The sequence below is a fragment of the Narcine bancroftii genome, chromosome 6 (assembly GCF_036971445.1).
Source record: "Narcine bancroftii isolate sNarBan1 chromosome 6, sNarBan1.hap1, whole genome shotgun sequence".
Classification (NCBI taxonomy): Eukaryota; Metazoa; Chordata; class Chondrichthyes; order Torpediniformes; family Narcinidae; genus Narcine; species Narcine bancroftii.
Window position 1 is genome coordinate 137091811 of NC_091474.1, and position 20864 is coordinate 137112674.

General features: G+C 37.8%; 1 protein-coding gene and 1 long non-coding RNA gene across 2 annotated transcripts in view; one reads left to right on the forward strand and one right to left on the reverse strand.

Annotated features, from left to right (window-relative positions):
• Window positions 1-20864, forward strand: part of LOC138736521 (uncharacterized) — a 203937-nt gene that overhangs the window by 102679 nt on the left and 80394 nt on the right. The gene's annotated exons all lie outside the window — the stretch shown is intronic.
• Window positions 12809-19714, reverse strand: fam110c (family with sequence similarity 110 member C). The gene has a single exon (XM_069886164.1). It carries the CDS (start codon window positions 19338-19340, stop codon window positions 18237-18239), a length of 1104 nt encoding a protein of 367 aa, XP_069742265.1. The 5' UTR covers window positions 19341-19714; the 3' UTR covers window positions 12809-18236.

Sequence of the window (20864 nt, forward strand, 5' to 3'; positions counted from 1 at the left end):
TAATGGCAGTCTTTCCTACCCATAATCTCCCATGCAGCCTCATCTGCTTGTAAAAACCAGAACTCATTTCAGGGCTCCAAACCCAATCTTTGAAAGATCTTATCAGCCTCTGAGCATGGACATTATCCTTCCAAAGCAGTTCCATTGTCTTTTGCAAAGCCACTTGAATGTCTGGCTTCAGTCAAGCATTTGCATTTTAAATGAGATGTGAAGTGTAAGTATCTGCTTGTAAAGTGACCTACATGAAATCCACCACAATCTATCTTTTTTAAAGACATATTTATATATAATATAACCCGTAACACACTGTATTCAGTAGATAACCCCTGCAGATTCACAAGTGAAGTGTTGTTTCACTTCGAAGGACTGTTTGGGGCCCTGAATAGTGGTGAGGGAGGAGGTGTTAGTGCAAGTGTAGCACTTCCTGGGTCACAAAGATTAGTGCCAAGGAGGCAATTGGTTGGAAGGGAGGAGAGGATGAATGAGTCATGGAGGGAGAACTCTCTGTGAAAGCAGAGAGGGAAGGAGCAGCAAAGATGTGTCTGGTGGTGGAATCACATAGTATGTGGCAGAAATGGTGGAGGATGATGATATGTTGGACGAAGAGGCTAGTGGGATGGTAGATGAAGAAAAAGGGAATCCTATCCTTGTACATAGGGAGATAGGTGGTGTGGGCAGCTGTGTGGGTAATGGAGTATATGTAGGTGAGGGCAGAGTTAATGATCGCAGAGGAGATGCCACTTTTTTTGAAGAAGGGGGTTATCTCAGATGATCTCACATGGAAGACCTCATCCTAGCAGCAGATGCGACAGGATGGAGGAATTGTGAGAAAGAAATGGAATTCTTTTAGAGGGAATGGTGTGAAGAGATGTAGATGAGTAGCTATTGGAGTTGGTGGGTTTGCAGAAAATATCTATTGAGAGTTTGTCTCCCAAGATGGAGCCAGAGAGATTGAGAAAGAGAGATAGACTGAGTGGATTTGAGAACAGGGTGGAAATTGGCAGCAAAGTGGATAAAATTGACGAGCTCAAGATGGGTGCATGAGGCAGCACCAAAGTAGTTATCAATGAAGTTGAGGAAGTTGAGGGGAGCCTTATCTGCATAGCTTGTAGCATGGATTGCTCCATATAACCAACAAAAAAGCATGGATTGCTCCATATAGCCAACAAAAAAGCAGGCATAGCTGGGGCCCATTTGTGTACCCATGGCTATTCCTTTGACATGGATAAAGTGGGATGAGTCAAAGGAGAAGTTATTTTTTTAAATATTTTTTTATTTTTCACACTGTGAACCATATCAACCAAAATACGAAACGTTTCTCATTAAATATACAGAGTGGCATTTTTCCTCTTTTCCCCCCCCTTCCACCCCCCCTTCACACCCCCCCTTCACACCCCCCTCCAAAACCAATACATATTCAACATATACAATACAATAAAACCATAAAACAATGTCTTCACACAAAGGAAAAACAAATAAGAAAAATGTCATGTACTTTTACACACTAAATCAAATCGTTTTGTCTTCTTATCATTTTAGGGGATGGAGGTCCGAGGCAAGCTCTCTCTGTTATGTTCCATGTATGGTTCCCAAATTTGTTCAAACAATGTGACTTTATTTTTTAAATTATATGGTTTTTTTCCAGTGGAATAAATTTATTCATTTCCATGTACCATTGCAGAATTCTCAGGTTCTCTTCCATTTTCCAAGTTAACATTATACATTTTTTTGCGACTACTAAGGCTATAATAATGAATCTTTTTTGCGCTTTATCCATTTTGAAGCCTAATTCTTTACTTCTTATGTTACTTAAAAGAAAGATATCTGGATTTTTTTTGATATGCAAACATTGTACCATGAGTTATTCCATTTTTGTCCTTCAACAGTTCAAATGTTAATAAATTATTTCCCAAAAAACAATTTTCTATTCTTTTGATTCCTTTTCTCTCCCATTCTCTAAAGGAATCCCTTTTATCTATTGTAAAAGGGATTAGTGGATTTTGAGTCAATAACAATTTTGGAATTTGGTAATTCATTTTTTTTTCCCTTTCTACATGGAACTTCTTCCATATATTAAGTAAATGATGCAATACTGGTGAGCTTTTATATTGAACCAGCTTTTAAAGTATATGTTCCAGTACCTTCTCCCCTATTTTGTCTAGTTCTATCTTAGTCCAGTCTGGTTTTTCTCTCATATGGTAAAAATCTGATAAATACCTTAATTGTGCAGCTCTATAATAATTTCTGAAGTTTGGTAACTGCAAACCACCTTGGTGATACCTCTCTGTTAATTTATCTAGCACTACCCTCATTTTCCCCCCCTTTCCACAAGAATTTCCTTATTATTCTCTTTAGTTCATCAAAGAATTTCTCTGTTAAGGGAATTGGTAACATTTGAAATATGTATTGTATCCTTGGAAACACATTCATTTTAATGCAGTTCATCCTCCCTATCAACGCTAGCGGTAGTTCTTTCCAATGTTCTAAGTCTTCCTACAATTTCTTTATTAATGGCTGATAATTTAGTTTGTACAAGTGGCTTAAGTTATTGTCTAACCTGATACCTAAGTATTGGATTGCTTGTGCTTGCCATTTAAATAGTGATTCTTTTTAAATTTCTGTATAATCTGCATTACTCATTGGCATCACTTCACTTTTATTTGCATTGACCTTGTACCCCGATATTTCTCCATATTCCTTCAATTTTTTATGTTATTCTTTTATTGATATCTCTGGTTCTTTTAGATATACGATGATGTTATCTGCAAATAAACTGATTTTATACTCCACCTTTATTTTTATCCCTTTTATTTTATTTTCTATTCTTATCAGCTCTGCCAATGGTTCTATTGCTAAGGCAAACAATGAGGGGGATAATGGACATCCCTGTCTAGTTGATCTACTTAATTTAAATTGGTTCAATACATATCCAATGGTCCTTTGCCAATGGTCCATTATATAATGCTTTAATTCAATTAATATATTTTTCTGGCAGATTGAACTTCTGTAGTACCTTAAATAAGTAGTTCCACTCTGTAATGGAGGATTTAGACCAGCTTATGAAAGAAGGGATGCAGTTGCATCAGAATACATAATCTAAATTCCACCATGGGGCCCAGGATGCAGTTGAATAGGAAGACATTATCTAATTTACACTTATGAGGCCCAGAGCAGTTTACATTTGTTGGTCGCAGACTGTCAGGAGACCTTGAAGATAATTAAACCCTTTGTTCAAAGAGATAGGATTTGAGGTAAACAACTTTTGGGGTGATATGAGCCATGGTCCCACTGCTGAAGTGAGAGACTCTCCAAGAGGTGGCAACATCTCTCAGCAAGAGGAAGATAATAAACCATTTGTTCAAAGAGATAGGATCTGAAGTAAACAACTTTTGGGTAATATAAGCCCTGGTCCCACTGCTGAAGAGAGAGACTCTGGAAGAGGTGGCTACATCTCTCAGCAAGAAGAAGAACTTCAAGAGTCCAGCTAACGTCCCGGTCGAGGGAAGTAGAGAAGCTGCTACCAGCGCCCCAACAACCTACTACAAGTGTGCCTCACTTCAGCAGTTGGGACCAGTCCAGGCATTGATAAGTATAATTGGGAAGGGCTTGCATATTGTAGTGTGAATTCAGCTTTAGATTTAGTAATAAAGACTTGTATAAACTGAACTGCTCTCGGTGTGTGTGTCTATTTTCTTTCAGTAGCTCGAACACTGTGACCAATCTAAAACGAACAAAGTGAGAGGTATAAGTTTACCCAAGACACATTCTACCTTGTCAAAGGCTTTTTCTGCATTTAAGGCAACAGCCTCTGTTGTTTTCTTATTTCCTTGAGCTGTATGAATTAGATTAATAAGTTAACAGACATTATCCGCTGTTCGGCTTTTCTTAATAAATCCAGTTTGATCTTGTTTTACTATTTTTGGTACACAGTCGGCCAATCTGTTTGCTAATAATTTCAGTATTATCTTATAATTTGAGTTAAGTAGAGATATTGGTCTATATGATGCTGGTGTTAATGGATTCTTCCTCATCTTTGGTATTACTGTAATTATAGCTGTCTTACATGAGTCTGGCAAGTTTTGTGTTTCTTCTACCTGATTCATTACTTCCAGGAGAGGAGGAATTAATAACTCTTTAAATGTTTTATAAAATTCTATTGGAAATCCATCCTCTCCTGGTGTTTTATTGTTGGGCAGCTTTTTCAATATATCTTGTGCTTCCTCTACTTCAAATGGTTTTATCAGTTTGTTTTGTTCCTCTTGCAATTTTGGCAGTTCAATTTTAGCTAAAAACTCTTCTATTTTATCATCTTTCCCTTCATTTTCAGTTTGGTATAATTGTTCATAAAATTGCTTAAAGTTTTCATTAATCTCTGTTGGGTTATATATGATTTGTTTGTCCTTTTTCCTTGATGCAAATACAGTTGTTTTAGCTTATTCTGTTTTAAGTTGCCAGGCAATATTTTATGTGTTTTTTCTCCCAATTCATAATACTTTTGCTTTGTTTTCATTATGTTCTTCTCCACCTTGTACATTTGTAATGTTTTGTATTTTATTTTTTTGTTCTTCAATATATACAAATATCCACCAACTAATTACAAATGTGATGTTTCCCTCCCTCCCTATCCCACCCCCTCCAGACTATCTCTTCATTTGCTGTATTATTCCAAGTACCTGCTAAAATAATTTAAAACCTCCCTACTAGTCTGAGCAAAACTCCCTGCCAGGATCTTGGTCCTCTTCCAGTTCAAGTGTGACTCACCCACCTATCCAGAAGTGGTCTCAATGATCCAGGTGTCCAATACCATCTCCTGCACCATCCTCTTAACCAGAGATTCACATCAAGAGTCCTGCACTTTAACTTTCTATCTGACTTCCTAAATTCATCATGCAGGACCTCAACCTCTTTATACACATTATTATTACCAACATGTGCTACAAATTCTAAGTAGCAACCCTCACTTTTCAGATGCCCTGCAACCAGATATCCATGACCCTGGCATGAGGGAGGTAACATACAACCCTGGACTCTATTTTTGCAGTCACAGAAACTATTATCGATTTCCCCCTCACTAGCGAGTCACTATATCTCACTATCAAGTCACCTAATAATCGAGTCACCTAATCGAGTCACCCAATAATTTTCCTCCCCTGCTGTCTATCAGAGCCAACTATGGTGTCACAGACTCAACTATTGCTAATTTCCCAAAGGGCCCACCTCCACACACCTCCAAACATTCTCCAGGATGGAATACCTGTTTGAGAGGGACATGGCTACAGGGGATTCCTCCTTCATTTGCCTGTATCTACTGGTCTTCCTGGTGGTGAATTCATTGTCATTTTGCCTGTGGATTTATTGGGACTAGCTTATAAACTGTACCTTTCATCATCTTCTTAGCATCATGGGTATAACAGTAATTCCATCTGCAGCTCCTGCTGTGATATTGAATCGGGAGCTTCATTTGGCCCACTGTCTGTAACCATGGTCCACATGTTTCTATGTTGTTCCTTCAATATCACAAAGATCACCTGTTCAATTAGTTACTGTATATTCCAGCGTATAAGTTGACCCCCATTTTTTAGCCTAATTTTTAGGCTTTTTATGGTATATCTGGAGTATAAGTCAATCCCAATTTATAGTATGCCTGAGTTGGTCTGTTGACTGGCATATAAGTCAACCCCAAAGATTGTGGTGCCTGAGATGGGTTGCTGACAGGTGTATACGTCGACCTCAAAAGATTGTGCAGATTGATCTTCTGGGCGTTGGCTAGAGGTGATTGGTGTCATGGAGGGTCCATTGACACAACTCAACTTGCGATGAAATTTGAAGCAAGTTTTAAGTTGAAAGTGATAGAAATGGCCAAGAAAACCAACAATTGTACTGCTGAAGTTGGTAAGAGATTGGAGGAAGAAAGAAGAGACTTTAAGAAAAATACCAAAAAGGCAATGTTCATTGAGAAAAGGAATCACTCATTGGCCAGAATTGGAAAATTACGTTGCAGAATGGATACGTGAACAGAGACAAGATAAGTAAGAACATTTGCACTGCAGTGGGCAAAGTTGCACCCAGACCTCAGTAAAGATTTTGAAACTACAGTAGGTGAGTGCAACCATTTTATGAACAGGAAAAATATGGTATTATGACAAGAAACAAAAATTTCACAGAAACTACTGAAAGATCTTGATGATAAAGTTGTAAGTTTTCACCAGTTTATTATACATAACCAACAGAAACACAAGTTTGCATTGCAAAATATCAGAAACATGGACAAAACTCCCATGAATTTTGACATGATAGGCAATAGAACAGTGGAATGAAAAGGTGTTAAAAAATGTGCAAATCAGAAGTACAGGCCATGAAAGGGTAGGTTTACCATGCTGTTATTGTGCATGGTCAACAAAGTTAAGACCCATGGTAATCTTCAATCGCAAATTTTTTTGAATATTTTATTTTTGGTTTTTTTCCATAAATATACATATCAAAATTTTCCATTTTCAAAATATATAAATATATTTGTATATAACTCTTGTTCTTACAAAACAAAACACAACAACCCCTTCCCTCCCTCCCCCCCTCACAGTGTAAATCCATACACTGTCAGGGCTTACAATTGGGTTTATAAAAGAAAATCTTCATCGGGGAGGTCACTTATATTTTTATAATAGTAGCACCTTTTTATATTTTGGCCCTATATAATCCAAATATGGTTTCCATACTTTTATAAATGTGTCATATTTGTTCTTTAGATTGTATGTGGGTTTTTTTTTCAAAGGAATACAAGTTTTTATCTCTGTCTTCCATCATTCTATCTGTAGAGAGGAGTCGGATTTCCAAGTAAATGCAATACATTTCTTAGCCACAGCTAAAGCTATTTTAACAAATGAAATTTGGAATGTAGTTAGTTTATTACTTATTTCAATAAATTTTCCCAAAAGATAATGCTCCGGATCATATATAAAGGCCACCCCTGTTATCCTGCCAGAATGGTCTCATCTTCACACAAGACCATATAGCATGTACAAATGTTCCTATTTCTATTCCACATCTAAAACACATCTCTGATATTTCCGATTTTGATTCATGTAATTTCTGTGATGTGAGGTATAGATTATGTAGAAAATTATACCGTACTAATCCATATTTTGCATTTATAATTGACATTATTTTATCCAAACACCAATCAGACCAGCATCTTTTCATTATTACAACTCCTAAAGCCAACTTCCATCTCCCTCTTGATCTCTGTTAAGCTGAGTTTGTACTTTCATTTTGGAGAGCATAGTACATCTTAGATATAAATTTAGTTGTGTTCTCCATCCAAATCGTTCATTCCATCTTACTAATTTCAGGTGGGTCTAAGTTTGTTTGGTTCCAATCTTTCTCTTAAGAATGATTTAATTGGAGAAAGCAAAAGAATGTCCAATAGCTACTCCATACATATTTCTTAATTGTTCAAAAGACATGAGATCCTTCCATGTAACAATCATCAAAATATCTTATTCCTTTGTCATACATAAATTCAATATTTTGTTACCGTGAATCATAGGCAATAGTACATTTTTACATAATGGTGTCTTAGTTATATACAGTACCTGCTTTTGTCCTGATATATTAATTTATATCTTGCCATATTCTAATTATGTGTATTAATATAGGATTATATGTTTTCTTTGTTAATGTCTTAACATTCTACATAAATCAAGTCCTTTATTCTACATAAATCAAGTCCTTTATTGTCTACATCCTTCCAATTTATAGTCCCATGTTAACTTTTCCAGTGCAATTCTTGGTACATTTTCTATAGGAATTGTCTTAAACATTTATTATTATCTTAAATGGATTTTTAGTTAGTACAATAGGCATTGATTGAAAAAGATACTGTAGTCTTGGCATTACCTTCATTTTGATACAGTTTACCCTTCCTATTAATGTAATTGGCAGATCTTTCCATTTCTGTAAAATCTTTTTCTATTTTTTCTAATAGAGGGGTATAATTAAGGTTATATAATTTGTGTAAATCATTATCTCTCATTATTCCTAAATATTTAATTCTATCTTTCTTCCATTTAAATCCTCTGCCTTTTTGGTATCTTTCATAAATCAAAATTATGCAATGTCATTATCTCCTTTTTATCCATATTTATTTTGTATTCTGATGTTATTCCATATTTTTCTAATATTGTAATCTTATCAGTGATTCAGATTGGTCAGACATATATAATAGCACACTATCAGCAAATAAACTAATTTTATGTTCTTCCTGTCCAATTTTTATGCCCTCAATATCTGGATCTCTTATTATAATCACCTCCAGAAGTTCAATTGCTAGTATAAATAATCCTGGAGATAGGGGACACCCCTGTCTAATCAATCTAATCAAGGGAAAAATAGATGACATTTGGTTATTAGTTATAATTTTACCTTGTGCTTATAATAAAGTTTTAAACCAATTTATAAATGTTCTACCTACACCAATTTTTTCCAATGTTTTATATAAGAAAGACAATTCTAGTTGGTCGAATGCCTTTTCTGCATCTAGAGAAAGTTATGTTTGGATTTAACCTTGATTTTGCCATATGTATTATAATGAATAATCTACTTAGACTATTTGAAGAGTGTTTTCCTTTAACAAATCCCACCTGATCTGGATGTATTAACTTTGAAAAATACTCACCCAATCTAATGTATTTGCTAGAATGTTATATTCTGAATTCAGAAGTTATATTGGTCTGTATGATGAGGCTTTTAGTGGGTCTCTACCTTTTTTTGGTAGCACTGTAATTAAAGCAGTTGAAAAAGTTTCCAGGAGGGTTTGGGTCTCCACTGCTTGGTCCAACACATCCATCAAAAGAGGCATCAACAAATCTTTAAATTATCTATAGAACTTAGGAGGAAACCCATCTTCCCTCAGGGACTTGTTAGCTTGTAAAGCACCTAAAGCTTTCTCTATTTCTTCCCTTGTAAAAGGTGCATCTAAATCATCTTTGTTCTCTCTCTTTTAGTTTAAGAAGTTCAAGATTTGTTAAAATGCTTCCATTTTGTTTTCATCTCCTAATAATTCTGATTTATATAGTTTCATATAGTATTGTCTAAATGTGTTTTTTTTTATTATATGTAAAAGTATCTGTTTCTGTTGCATTTATCATTCTGGATGACTCCTCTGCTTTTACCTGCCAAGATAACACTTTGTGTACCCATTCTCCTAGCTCATATTATTTTTGTTTAGTTTTTAGTATCATTTTCTCCATTATAAACATTTGTAGTGTATTATATTGTAACCTTTTATTCTCTAATATTCTATATTTTTCTTGTGTTCCTGATATCTGATATTCTTTCTCCAATTTTGTTATATCCTTCTCTAAACCTTATGTCTTTTGCATATTCTCTCTTAAGATTTTTAGTATAAGAAATAATTTGTCCCCTCAAGTAAGCTATGTGTATCCTATATTAGAAAACTATTGTCAGTAAAAGGTAGATTGTTTTCACAAAATATTTCTATCTGTCTCTTAATAAAGTCACAAAAATCCTTCCTCTTTAATAATGTAGCATTAAGGCACCATCTGTACATACATTTTAGCTTTTCCATTATCGTAATAGTTAACTGCGAGTGGTCTGATAAAATATTCCGTTTTTACCACTCTCTTTGTAACTGATCAGACATTAAAAATAGGTCAATTCTTGTAAGTGAATCATGTATCCTTGAATAGAATTAATAGTCTCTTTCTAAGAGTTGATAATGTCATTTTTGCTGCTTTTGCCCTCGTTGTTGTTTTTGCTGATTTGTCCAATATTGGATCTAAACAAAAATTGAAATCTTTTCAATCAATGTACTTTGTGTTCTCCCTGCAGTTTTGAAAAAATATCCTTCATAAAGACTTCATCATCATAGTTTTTTACATAAATATTCATAAACGTCCATGATTCTGCATAAATTTTTCAATGTGCCATTACAAATCTTCTAACTTGATCAGTTACCGTCTCTTCTATTATTTTTAGTATATTTGTATTAATTAAATTCACTACACCTCTTGCTTTTTATCCAAGTAAAGATGATATTACTTTCCCCACCCATCCCCTTTTTAATTTTGCTTGTTCCAATATGGTAAGATTTGTTTCTTGAAAAAGATTATATCTGCCTTTTATTTTTGTTTCAGTATGCCAAGACTCATTTTCTCTTTAAATAGTAAAGTGATCCTTCTCCTTTAAGAAAAACACACAATGTTCCTGCCCCGATGGTGACGTATACGTAGAGCCCCGAAAGCCCGCGAGAAAAGCCCATGGAATCTCTGGAGGAAGAACTCCTTCCTTTAACGCCATTTTTTTTGTTGCTCCTATCCAGGCACCATTCTCCCCCTGCTAAATACTTATCCCAGATTTTTTTTCCCTTTTACTGAGCTCTCTGTGAATATTTCTATCCACTTTACTTTTAAACAAAAAGTACAAGACAGCTCAGCAAGAATAAAAAGTTTTAAAAGTACAACTTTTACTACATTTACTTTGCTCCATTTTAAATATTTTCACAATCTTCTCCCTCGGCAAGCTCAATCTTTTTTACAAACTTTACAGAGAATCTTCCACTTAGTTCTTGGTCTTGTGAAATTGCTGGTTCCCTCTGCTGCTTCAACCCTCAAAGTCGCAGAATATATCATTGAATAATTTAAGGTTTTTAAGCACATAATTATCTTTTTACATCATCATATTATTTCTTTTGTTTAATCAAGATCAGGCTTCTTTGTATTGACTTTATCCAATTTTTAGATTTATATATTTTTGATGAGGAAAATCTTGATTTTCATGTTTTAACCGTCTAATTAGAACTCTTCATGGAGAGCTCAATCAAAACACATCTATCAAGGTCCTTTGCATGGCCCTGACCCCCTCAAACACAAAATTAAACCTAAAATAAAATTCCCTGCAGATATTTTTGTACATTTTCATGAAAAAGAATGGATGGATGAAAATGGTGTAAAACTGTGGATAGACAATGTGTGGAAAAGGCAGCCAGGCAGTTACACAAAGAACAGAATTTGCTGGTCTGGGATATGTTTTGTAATCACTTATCTGAGAAGAGTAAAGTAAATGAGCATTACATAATGCTTACATGGCATTTATCCCGGGTGGTTTGACGTCCATATTGCAACATCTTGATGTCTGCTTGACCATGTGCACGAGGAATGGAATACATGGATGTGAAGTGCAGAAACGTCATTTACAAAAGGCATGGTAATGCATGCTGCATCACTAGATGTGCTATGTTACTTCGTGCTCAAGTTGCAGTGGAGACTGTGATAAAATAGTTTAAAATGTGCAGTATCACTTGTGCAATTGATAGCACAGAAGATGATTTATTGTGGGACCCTGGCAATGAAGCTGAAACTGTCTCATCAGATACAGACTGGGACCCAAATGATGACTGTTTAAACAGTGAGAGCATGGATGTGCTTGCTGCCATCTTTGCCTCAGACGATGAGTGAGAGTGATTTTGAAGGATTCTAATTTTGCTGTTGTTTTCAATAAAAATCTCAAATGAAAATCTGTCACAATAATTTTTTTTGGTTTTTCAAGGGTTGACTTATACACCAAATCGGTTTTTCATGGGTCAAATTAAATGCCAGATCTGCATGGATTTGATTTCGAGCTGAATTTAAGATCTCAAAAGTATACCCAGTCTATAAATTGACCCCCATTTTTGGAGTTTTTTTGGGTTTCACGACTTGACTTATATGCAGAAATATATGGTAATTTGCTGCTTGTCGGACATATTGGGCTCCACTTTACTGTTGTTTACCACGTGACAATTCAAACCAAATCAATGATCCAAAACAGTACACATTCTTTTTAATCATACAAGTGAAATTTTGATAGGCACCAGGATCTGGAAAGTAAGAAACTCACTCCCAATACTGTGGATTTATTCATCCTATTATCAACAAGCATTGTAGAGTAAATAACATTTAGTGTATACAACAAATGAAATATTTAAATCTCAACACTAAGTATTACTGTGTTTGATCAGAATCTTCAAATCTAGTTCAGAATGTTGTATAACATATTGAATATTTCTTGCATGAAAAAACCCATTAATCCACCCAAACCACTCAGCCAACATTTGTACATTTCCAATGGTGAAAATTGATGGACTTCATAAGAAGCATCAAGCTTCTTTATGATTATTAATATTTGTTGCCTACAACCTTTTCAATTAAACCAACTTAATACAAATTTTAAAAAATACTCCTATTGTATTTCCTATTTAATTTTGCTATTGTTAATTTACAAACATGAAATCTTGTACTCAAGTCCTACAAATGGCAGAAAGGCTATGGGTTAATTTTCCCCCAAATCTTCTGTAATTTTATTCCATCAAATAGTTGCAAAATCTTGTTTCACCCCCAACAAAATAAATTCTAAAAATATAATAAATTCACAATTCAATTATGGATACCTTCTTTCTCATTATATTATTTTGAAACAAAGCCCAATTTCTCTCAGTAATCTAGATGTAGACTCATGAAGTCAATATAGTTCTGTCAATTATCTTTCTCAATTGATAGATGAAATGTTTTGTTATGCATCCCAGCATTGTGTTTTTTTAAATAATTTTTGATTTTCAGAGACTCGTAAATTCAAATATACAATGCAATCTCTTACAACACCAGTTTAACATCTAGAATCCGTTTTTTATTCCCCCATCCTTTTCCCACCCCCCTTGCCCTGATACAACTAAGAATAAAGTTATATAAATTATACAGATATGAAACCTAGGAGAAAGCCTAGTAGAGAGGAAAAAAATCCTTCAAAGCTACCGAATAATCAAAGGAATAAAAAGAATAAAATGACTAACAGCACATCCTCTACACCACTTCAAATATCATTGATCCCAATCATTTCTCTGTTGGGAAGGATTGTTTCATTAATCTTAAATAGACTACATTATACTGAAAGTGACCTGTCCATCAGAAGTCACAGAATCCTTTTGATATACTTAGAATCCTTACAATGTATGGTGTAACTGTGGCAGGAACTACTGGAACTGCTGCCTCACAGCACCAGAGTTGCAGGATCTTGTGTAGTTAGCACCATCTTTCTTTCAAGGTGGGTTTTCTTTGGATCTGCCAGATATTTCCCACCAATGCACAGGATAACTGCACAAAAATTTACTTCACAAGGAAAAGAGCATTCAGGCAAACATTTAATCTAAAAATTATTACAATTAATTGCAATTTATTTTCTCTTCATGTACCTGTTTAAATTTCCTAGAAATATTCCTGTGTTACTTCATCTAACCCATCTGGAGACTTGTTTCATATTCTAACTGCACAGATTTGGGCCAAATGCAGATAAATGGAAGACAACTTGGCCAGCATGGATGAGTTGGGCCAAAGAACCTGTTTCCATACTGTATAACTACATTTGTACTGCCCAAACAGCCTATTGCAGAACCCAAGAACACTCCCAGTCTGTATTTAGGGTTGGAATACCAAAATGACACTTTTCTTTACATAAATATTATTTTAATAATGAATATTATACAAGCACATTTTCAATTTACATAAAGCAGCTTTTCTTGTCTGGTATATGTTGTTATAATCTAAAATACTGATGAATTTACTCAAAAGCAAGTAGAGTTTCCTTTTACAATCACCACAACTTACAGTTTTCACTTAAAAATATCCAAACTATGTATAAACACTGAATAATTCTGGTGATGAATTATTTTTAATTAATCCATCCCAGCCAGAATTATTTCACACAAAATTTTGAAGGTCAAAGATCAAATAAAAATTACATAGCAGGTTGCAAGGAGAGGGAGAACTGAAATAAGCAGAATCCTGGTTTAGAGAGAATGAGTAGCTTTTCTCTAACCTACCTCCCTTCTAAGAGAGTCAGGTAAATCATCTTTCCAATGTTAAACCTGAAGCAGGTAGTTTGTACATGTTCAAGGTTTTAATGACTGCAAATCAAGTTTTGATGGAAGCAGCCCAATTATTTTGTGGTCACGAGAAACAAGTCCAACTTACATATCATAAATTGCAACTGCTATCAGTTTAACACCATGTGAAAAACAGTTCAAGATTAGATAAAATATGAATCCACTGGGAATGTATAGTAACATGAAGGAAGATTTTCAGTGTTCTTAATTCTAGGTGTGATTTTAAATTAAAACTGCAAAGTTGAGGGCTTCAAGTAATGAATGCACTTTATGATGTTGGTTATCTCCCAGATATTCATCAATACAAGCACATTTCATATAAATTTATCATGGAATGCTTTGAAGGTGGCTCATTTTTCTTTTAGTGTGTATTAACATGAACAGATAGTTTAGTCTTTTGGGCAAAATTCAGCATCATTTCATGAAGCTTCCGTTTACAAGTTATCTAACCAAAAGATTACAAAGTTCATCAATCAGAAGCTGGTAAAGAGCATAATTAATCTCTAGGGATTTAGGGCTGATAGAAATTCAACAGTCAAATTCTGCAGAGGAACTAGTTCGCAGATATTTTAGATAAATACAAACATCTTTCATAGAAGCAAAAAAAAACAATGTTTTCATATGAAAAGGCTGTTGACAAGGTAACTTCAATGAGTGTTGATATCACAAAATGAAGTTGCATCCACCACTCAGCCACAAAGTAACTCAATATATGGGTGCCAATCAGCTTACTGACTGAAAGGTGATGCCTCAAACAGTCAAGATTGCAAGTCACATAGCTTGTTTCTGTAAAGACCATCAACAATTTGGCTGTTTAAAGGAGCTTTCAAGGTGCTGCCAAACAAATAGCAAGGTTTATCTTGGTATTTCCCTGCACATTTAAATTTTATTCAAAGGCTGAGCAGGATGGAGCGTCGCAACAGAAATTAACCATTTCCTTAGTTTCATTAAGACACGTGTAAACTTCATGTAGACTGACTCATAAACAGTGACAGGTTGGGCATGGTTCTATGACTGGTTGTAGTAAGCAGCTAATTTGAAAACTTGAATTCAATCCAAAAAACCAGGAAATAACAAACTGGCATCAATAATTGTGTTCCAAGAGCAGGGCATGAAAGGTAATTGCTGGGAAAAATTGACTTTTCTTTTCCCACAAGGGGAGCCTGACTTGCTAAGTATTTCTGCCACTGTTCCCCTATCTGGTTAACTGCACTGTTTACAAAAAAACTGTCAAATATCGGAAAGCTAAAGGCACCAATGCCCTCAGTTGTACAGTTTCAGTGATCATCTCCCCTAATACATTAATAATTCTTGCAATGAGCAGCCACACCAAAATTTGAAATTTATTAACAATAACAATCTTTAAAGCGAGTTAGCTTTGAACTACTAGCCGCTAGTCTAATTATTATAATTGAATTATTAAATTTGAGTGATTTCAGGGCAGTAGACTCTCCAGTCATATCAATGGGGAGGTGGCTAAAGTCAAATGAATATTGCAGTAAACTCGCACATCACCAATTTCAAGTGTTAATGCCAAGCTTCTGACAGATCATTGGGCAGACTGGTCAAAACTCCTCAGACAGACCTCGGGTGGACATCTAAACAACATCCGCTCATCTATTCGTCCACACAAACAAAGCTTTTTCTAGCGGGATTCTCAAAAACAATTTGTTCATTTTGGAAATGGCAGGAAAAAGATATCTTAGGAATTAAATTTAAACCATTCCAAGTTCAAAACTTTAATGGTAAACAAAAAGATGTCAACAGCATAACCCTACATCAGATGTTTAAAATTCAAAATTTCAAAGTAACCTCAAAGATGGCCAGGATTATGTGCCATCAAACTGTCACAGGATGAGGAGATTTATGCATATGATTTCTTTCAAACTATTTATTAAGTGACACACAGAAGAGTGCAGAATGCTGGAATCTGGAACATTTTTTGGTTGGAGGAACTCAGTAGATCGAACAGCAGCAATGGGAGAAAAATAGTCAATGTTTCAGGCTGGAACCCTTCATCAAGACTGATGAAGACAAATAAGACAGAGTTACAAATAACTGAGGTACAACTATGCCTTGTGCAAGATGCCAATAACATGTACAATGTCCACTGATTACTAAGCCATTCCAAACCTCTCCAGTATTACTCCAGTCCTAGAGTAACAATGAGAAATTAAGGGCTCAAGATGGCTGTGCTGCTGCAGCAATATCACTGTTTCAATCCAGGAGCAGTAAGGGAGCAGAAACATGATCTTTCAGCACTCCTCACCCAATTGACCCTGTGCAGGTTTAGACTGCCTGCTGAATAGGACCAGCAACAAGGATCAAAGTTTGGTAGCTTAGATGGTAGTGCCAATGTTACAGCAGCTCAGACTTCAAAGGTACAGACTCCAAGGAAACAGCAGGGTAGGGGAACAGCCCACCCCCAACCATGGAGAGGTCCCTACAGGGTAGAGTTCCCCAGCAATAGAGCATCATGGTGCCAAGTTGCTAAAAATGTTATTGCAGGTTGCTGGTGACTGGGACCAGGCATCAAGACTAGGATTTGTGAAGCAAAAGTTTTTGTGCATGTGACAATAAATGGAATCTTGAATCTAAGAAACAGGTTTCAACCCTTTTCATCCAATTAGAAAAGAGGATACATTACATGACTGACACCAATTAGCGTGGTTAGCGTAGCAGTTAGCATGACACAATTAGAATGCTAGCAACTCAGATTTGAATCTGGCGCTGTCTGTATATAGTCCTCCCCATGTCTGCTTGGGTTTCCTCTGGTTTTCTCCCACCTTCCAAACCATAGGGGTTTGCAGGTTAATTTGGGAGGCACAGGTTTAAATGGCTGGAATCAGCTTCTCCTGCATTGTAAATATATATTTTTAAAGTTTACATTTTAAAATGTTAAGAAAACTTTTCAGGGTCACAGAATTTTTTGAGCACAGAAGGTGGCCACTCAGCCCAAAATAATTGGGGTCTGAGTATAGTACAGCAATCCTGTTAGTTCCAGTTCCCTACTCTTGAAGTTTGTCACATTGCACCTGGTTCAATGTGAAGAGTTCTTCCACAAGCAGTCTACATATCAATTCTAACATTCATACACAGCTAAAAAGTGTAGAGTTACAATGAGAAAACACAAGTACAAAGCAATGGCAGCATTAGAGCACTGTTGCTGAGTTCTTTCAAGAATCTGATGGCTGCAGGGAAAAAAACTGACAAAATAAAAGCACGCTGGCATGCAATTTCATATTTTTGAGCCTTTTCTCCAGTGGGAAGAGGGAGCAGTAGTTGGCTAACTTTCCTAGGTGACAGATGTAAATGGACTTATGAATTTTAAAGTTAAGAATTCATCTGATAACATTTTTAAAACTGCTACAAAGTATTTTTTTGGTGTGAAACATACCTGCTTTTGTGACCTGTGAAGAATTACCCAAGAATCATCTATCCACGTCACTCAATACACAGTGAATGGTTACATGTCCTAATCATTAGTCACTTAAAAAAATGATCCAAACAGAAAACTTCTATAAGTGTCTAGAACCTTTGAAAGTAACATTCTCCTTTGTACTGAAACCACGATAAAATTAATCTTTATATTTTTTTAAATTACAAATTTCAAATCCAAAAGGTAGCAACTCAATCGGGCAATACCATGGAAGGAATATTTAACACGACCTTGAAGAGAAGTGAAGTAACAGTTCAGTTTACTTCTTCTGAGCGGGCTGAAGCTCACCACTTCACGCTGTATGGATTATGCCACTCTGCTTTTTTGCGAATAATGGAGAATGATTTACCAGCTCTTTTCAGGAAATGAAATTTTAATTGATGTCATTGGTAAATTTTACTCTCAACTTCTCCCTTAATTCCACGAGATGAATGATTTAAATAAAACAAAATAACAAGTCTGGCTCCTTAAAAAAACAATCGAGTCAATATTTATCAAGATGTAGTCATCGCATTTAAATTTCACGTTTTTACGCGCAGGGGACGAGGGAATGTCTTTCTCGACTGCAAGGAAAGGAGTGGTGTGGGAGACAGGAAAGTGCGACTGCATCTGAAAGTAGCAGATGTTTCAGCACATGTGCAGTGCTCCCACATCACTGCTCCAACTCTTTCTGAAGTTTCTGCAGTATTCCAATAGGGTTTTCTTTCCACTCTCGTCCCCCATTTCGCATTAAGGCAGTTTCTGATCTTGCACAGATGGATCGACGAGGAAGTCCACGTCCCGAAAAAGGCGAAGGCAGCCGTGTGCAAGAAGGGAACCAAACCATACCTAGATTTAACGCCGAGTAAATCTGATGTCCCCGCTCTACACCAGGGCAGCGGCAGCTTTGATCTTAGATTCCTTGGCCCTCTTACAGCTATAGAGCCACTGGATGATTCTGGCGTTGCGCTCGATGACGGAGAGGGCAGAGGGCGGGGGTTTGTTCGGTCCCCTGAGCTGGTCGCTGCCGCTACTGGTGCTGCTGTGCCTGGACAGTTCGCTGCCTGAGTCCGGGCTACTCACGCTACGGAATTTGAGGGCGAGGGTGTCGGAGGCGGCGACGAACTTCTCCCTGGCCAGGTCCTCGATCACCTCGGGCTCCAATCCGCAGTGCTCGAAGAAGCTGTCCAAGCCCGAACAGGCTCGGGAGTATCGGCAGCTCAGGTCGGAGTGCGAGCGCTGAAGCCCCACTCCTACCCCCCTGCGCTTCAGAGGCTCCTTGGTGCGCCCGGCCACTGCTCCCCGGGACGCCGCTGGCGAGGCGGCCGGAACCTCCCGGGGCGCCGCTGGCGAGGCGGCCGGACCCCCCCGGGGCGCCGCTGGCGAGGCGGCCGGACCCCCCCGGGGCGCCGCTGGCGAGGCGGCCGGACCCCCCCGGGGCGCCGCTGGTTCTGGAATTTCCGCTAATTCTCCGCCTCCTGTCGCCGACAGTTGTTTATCACCCCGGCCACCGGAGCCCGGCAGTAGCCTCCTAACCAGGCTGCGACTGTCCTTGGAACTCCGGCTGCTGCTCGTGGCCGCCGCTCCCCTGACGAATTCGCACTTCTGCCGATAGATGACCAGCGAGTCGGGCCTCAGCTGTCTCTTGGATCCCAAGCGCCGCACAATTCCCGGCAACAACTGCTGCTGGGGGCTGCCGGTGCCCAGATAAGTCTCCGTGCTGCTACTGGCGCCGCTAGAACTGCTGCTGCCTTCCTCAGAGGCAGAACTGCTCAAACCACTGGGCTCCACCTTGCAACCCCTCGCCGCCTGGCTCTTCACGTACTTGGCCTTATCGGCTGCCAGTCTCTCCACGGCGCTCAGCCGACCTCGCCGGTCCCCCTCGATTTGACTGCGGAGGTACTCGGGGCCCTTATTTAGAAGTCTCAGGGGTAGAGAGGGGTTCACCTGGAGCTGCATGCTGGCAGTGTGCGAAATCTCACTCGGCATTCTATGAGGAACAGTTTGCACGTTCGGCAAGAAGCAACGTCTGACAGACACACCTTCTCCACAAAGTTCACCTCTTGCCCTTGCGACCTTCAATTTATTTTCGTTTGCTTGTTGCTTCTTCCCCAGGCGGGATTCACCAGTCCAGGGTCGCGTACTCAACGCTGACAACACAGCAGGAGTTGCTGTCTACTGACTTTTTCTGAAGCTGCTTCTCTTCCCAGCGATTCACCTTGCCGTGAGGCCGCCTCCCTCCTGTAATGAAATAACAAATCAGCGCCACGGCTCAACGACGTCATTTGGGAGCAGGCATCCTGCGTATATTGTTGGAGGGATGGGACGACTTCACGTAATATCGCCACAAACAAGGACAGACTCCAGTTCACGTAGTATACTTTATGTCAGCCCGCTCTCTCTCCTCCCCTTTCTTCACTTCCAACCAAGCAAAGTGTAAATACTGTAATCACACGCCAACAGCAAAGGCGCAAAGCTCACTGTCTTTGCAAATTAGCCAAGAAAGCTTGGGACCCTTACCGGTTATGCTGTATGTTAATCAACTCCTGCGATTTTGCTATGTTAATCAGTTTAGTAAGAAATAGGATAACACTACATTAAAATATCGACGTAAACACATTTGCCGCTGCGATCACAAAAGGAGGTGTGAGACTCGCCCCCATCCAATGCATTAACAGACCTTTCCAATGACATGCACCCGCTCCAACCAAGTCCACTGGAGCCGCTACCTCCTTTACGTCTGGTGCACCTCCGGAAATCCTAGTTGCCAGCTATTTGGATTACTCATTCTCCCACATACATGTGTCTCTTCAGGCTTATCCATTGTGGGTGAGGCCAAACACAAACAGTGTATCATATTCTGCCTGCGGACCCAATAGTAAAACAAAACATTGAATTCCCTAAGTAAAAACAATGTTGGAGAAACTCAGCAGGTCAAACGAATAGCAAAGATACATAACCAACGTTTCAGGCTCCAGCCCAAGCCATTTCAACCGTTCCCACCTATTCTTTACCTGCTCCTATTTTCCTAGCCCATTCCAGTACTCGGTTTTTTTTTAACTCAACCCACTCCTGTCCTCTCTCCCATAGACATATCTGTGTGGGAATGGTGAAGGGAAATGAAATAGTTTCAGTAAGTTCAAACTTAGAACTTCAGACAGAATGTAGGAGTTCGAGGTAGTGGTCATCCAATCTGTGCTTTGGTCTCACCTAAGTACAGGAGGCCACACCAAGTACAACCAATGCAGTAGATTAGATTCAACAAAGTTCAAATGCTTTACACTTCAGGTCCAGGATTAAAGACTCATTAATTAACAAGGTTTTCGTTTTTATAATTTATCAGTAATGTTTTTCTCTGATTCATGAACAGTTAAGTCAAAATAAACTTGTAATGAACTAATTAGTCATTTCAAGGGAAGAAGTGTTCGCTCAGATATACTGTACCAGGGCCTTTTCTTTGTGGAATCTGGGCTAACAGAGTGGTAATGATCAACAACTCAACTCCAGAGGGAT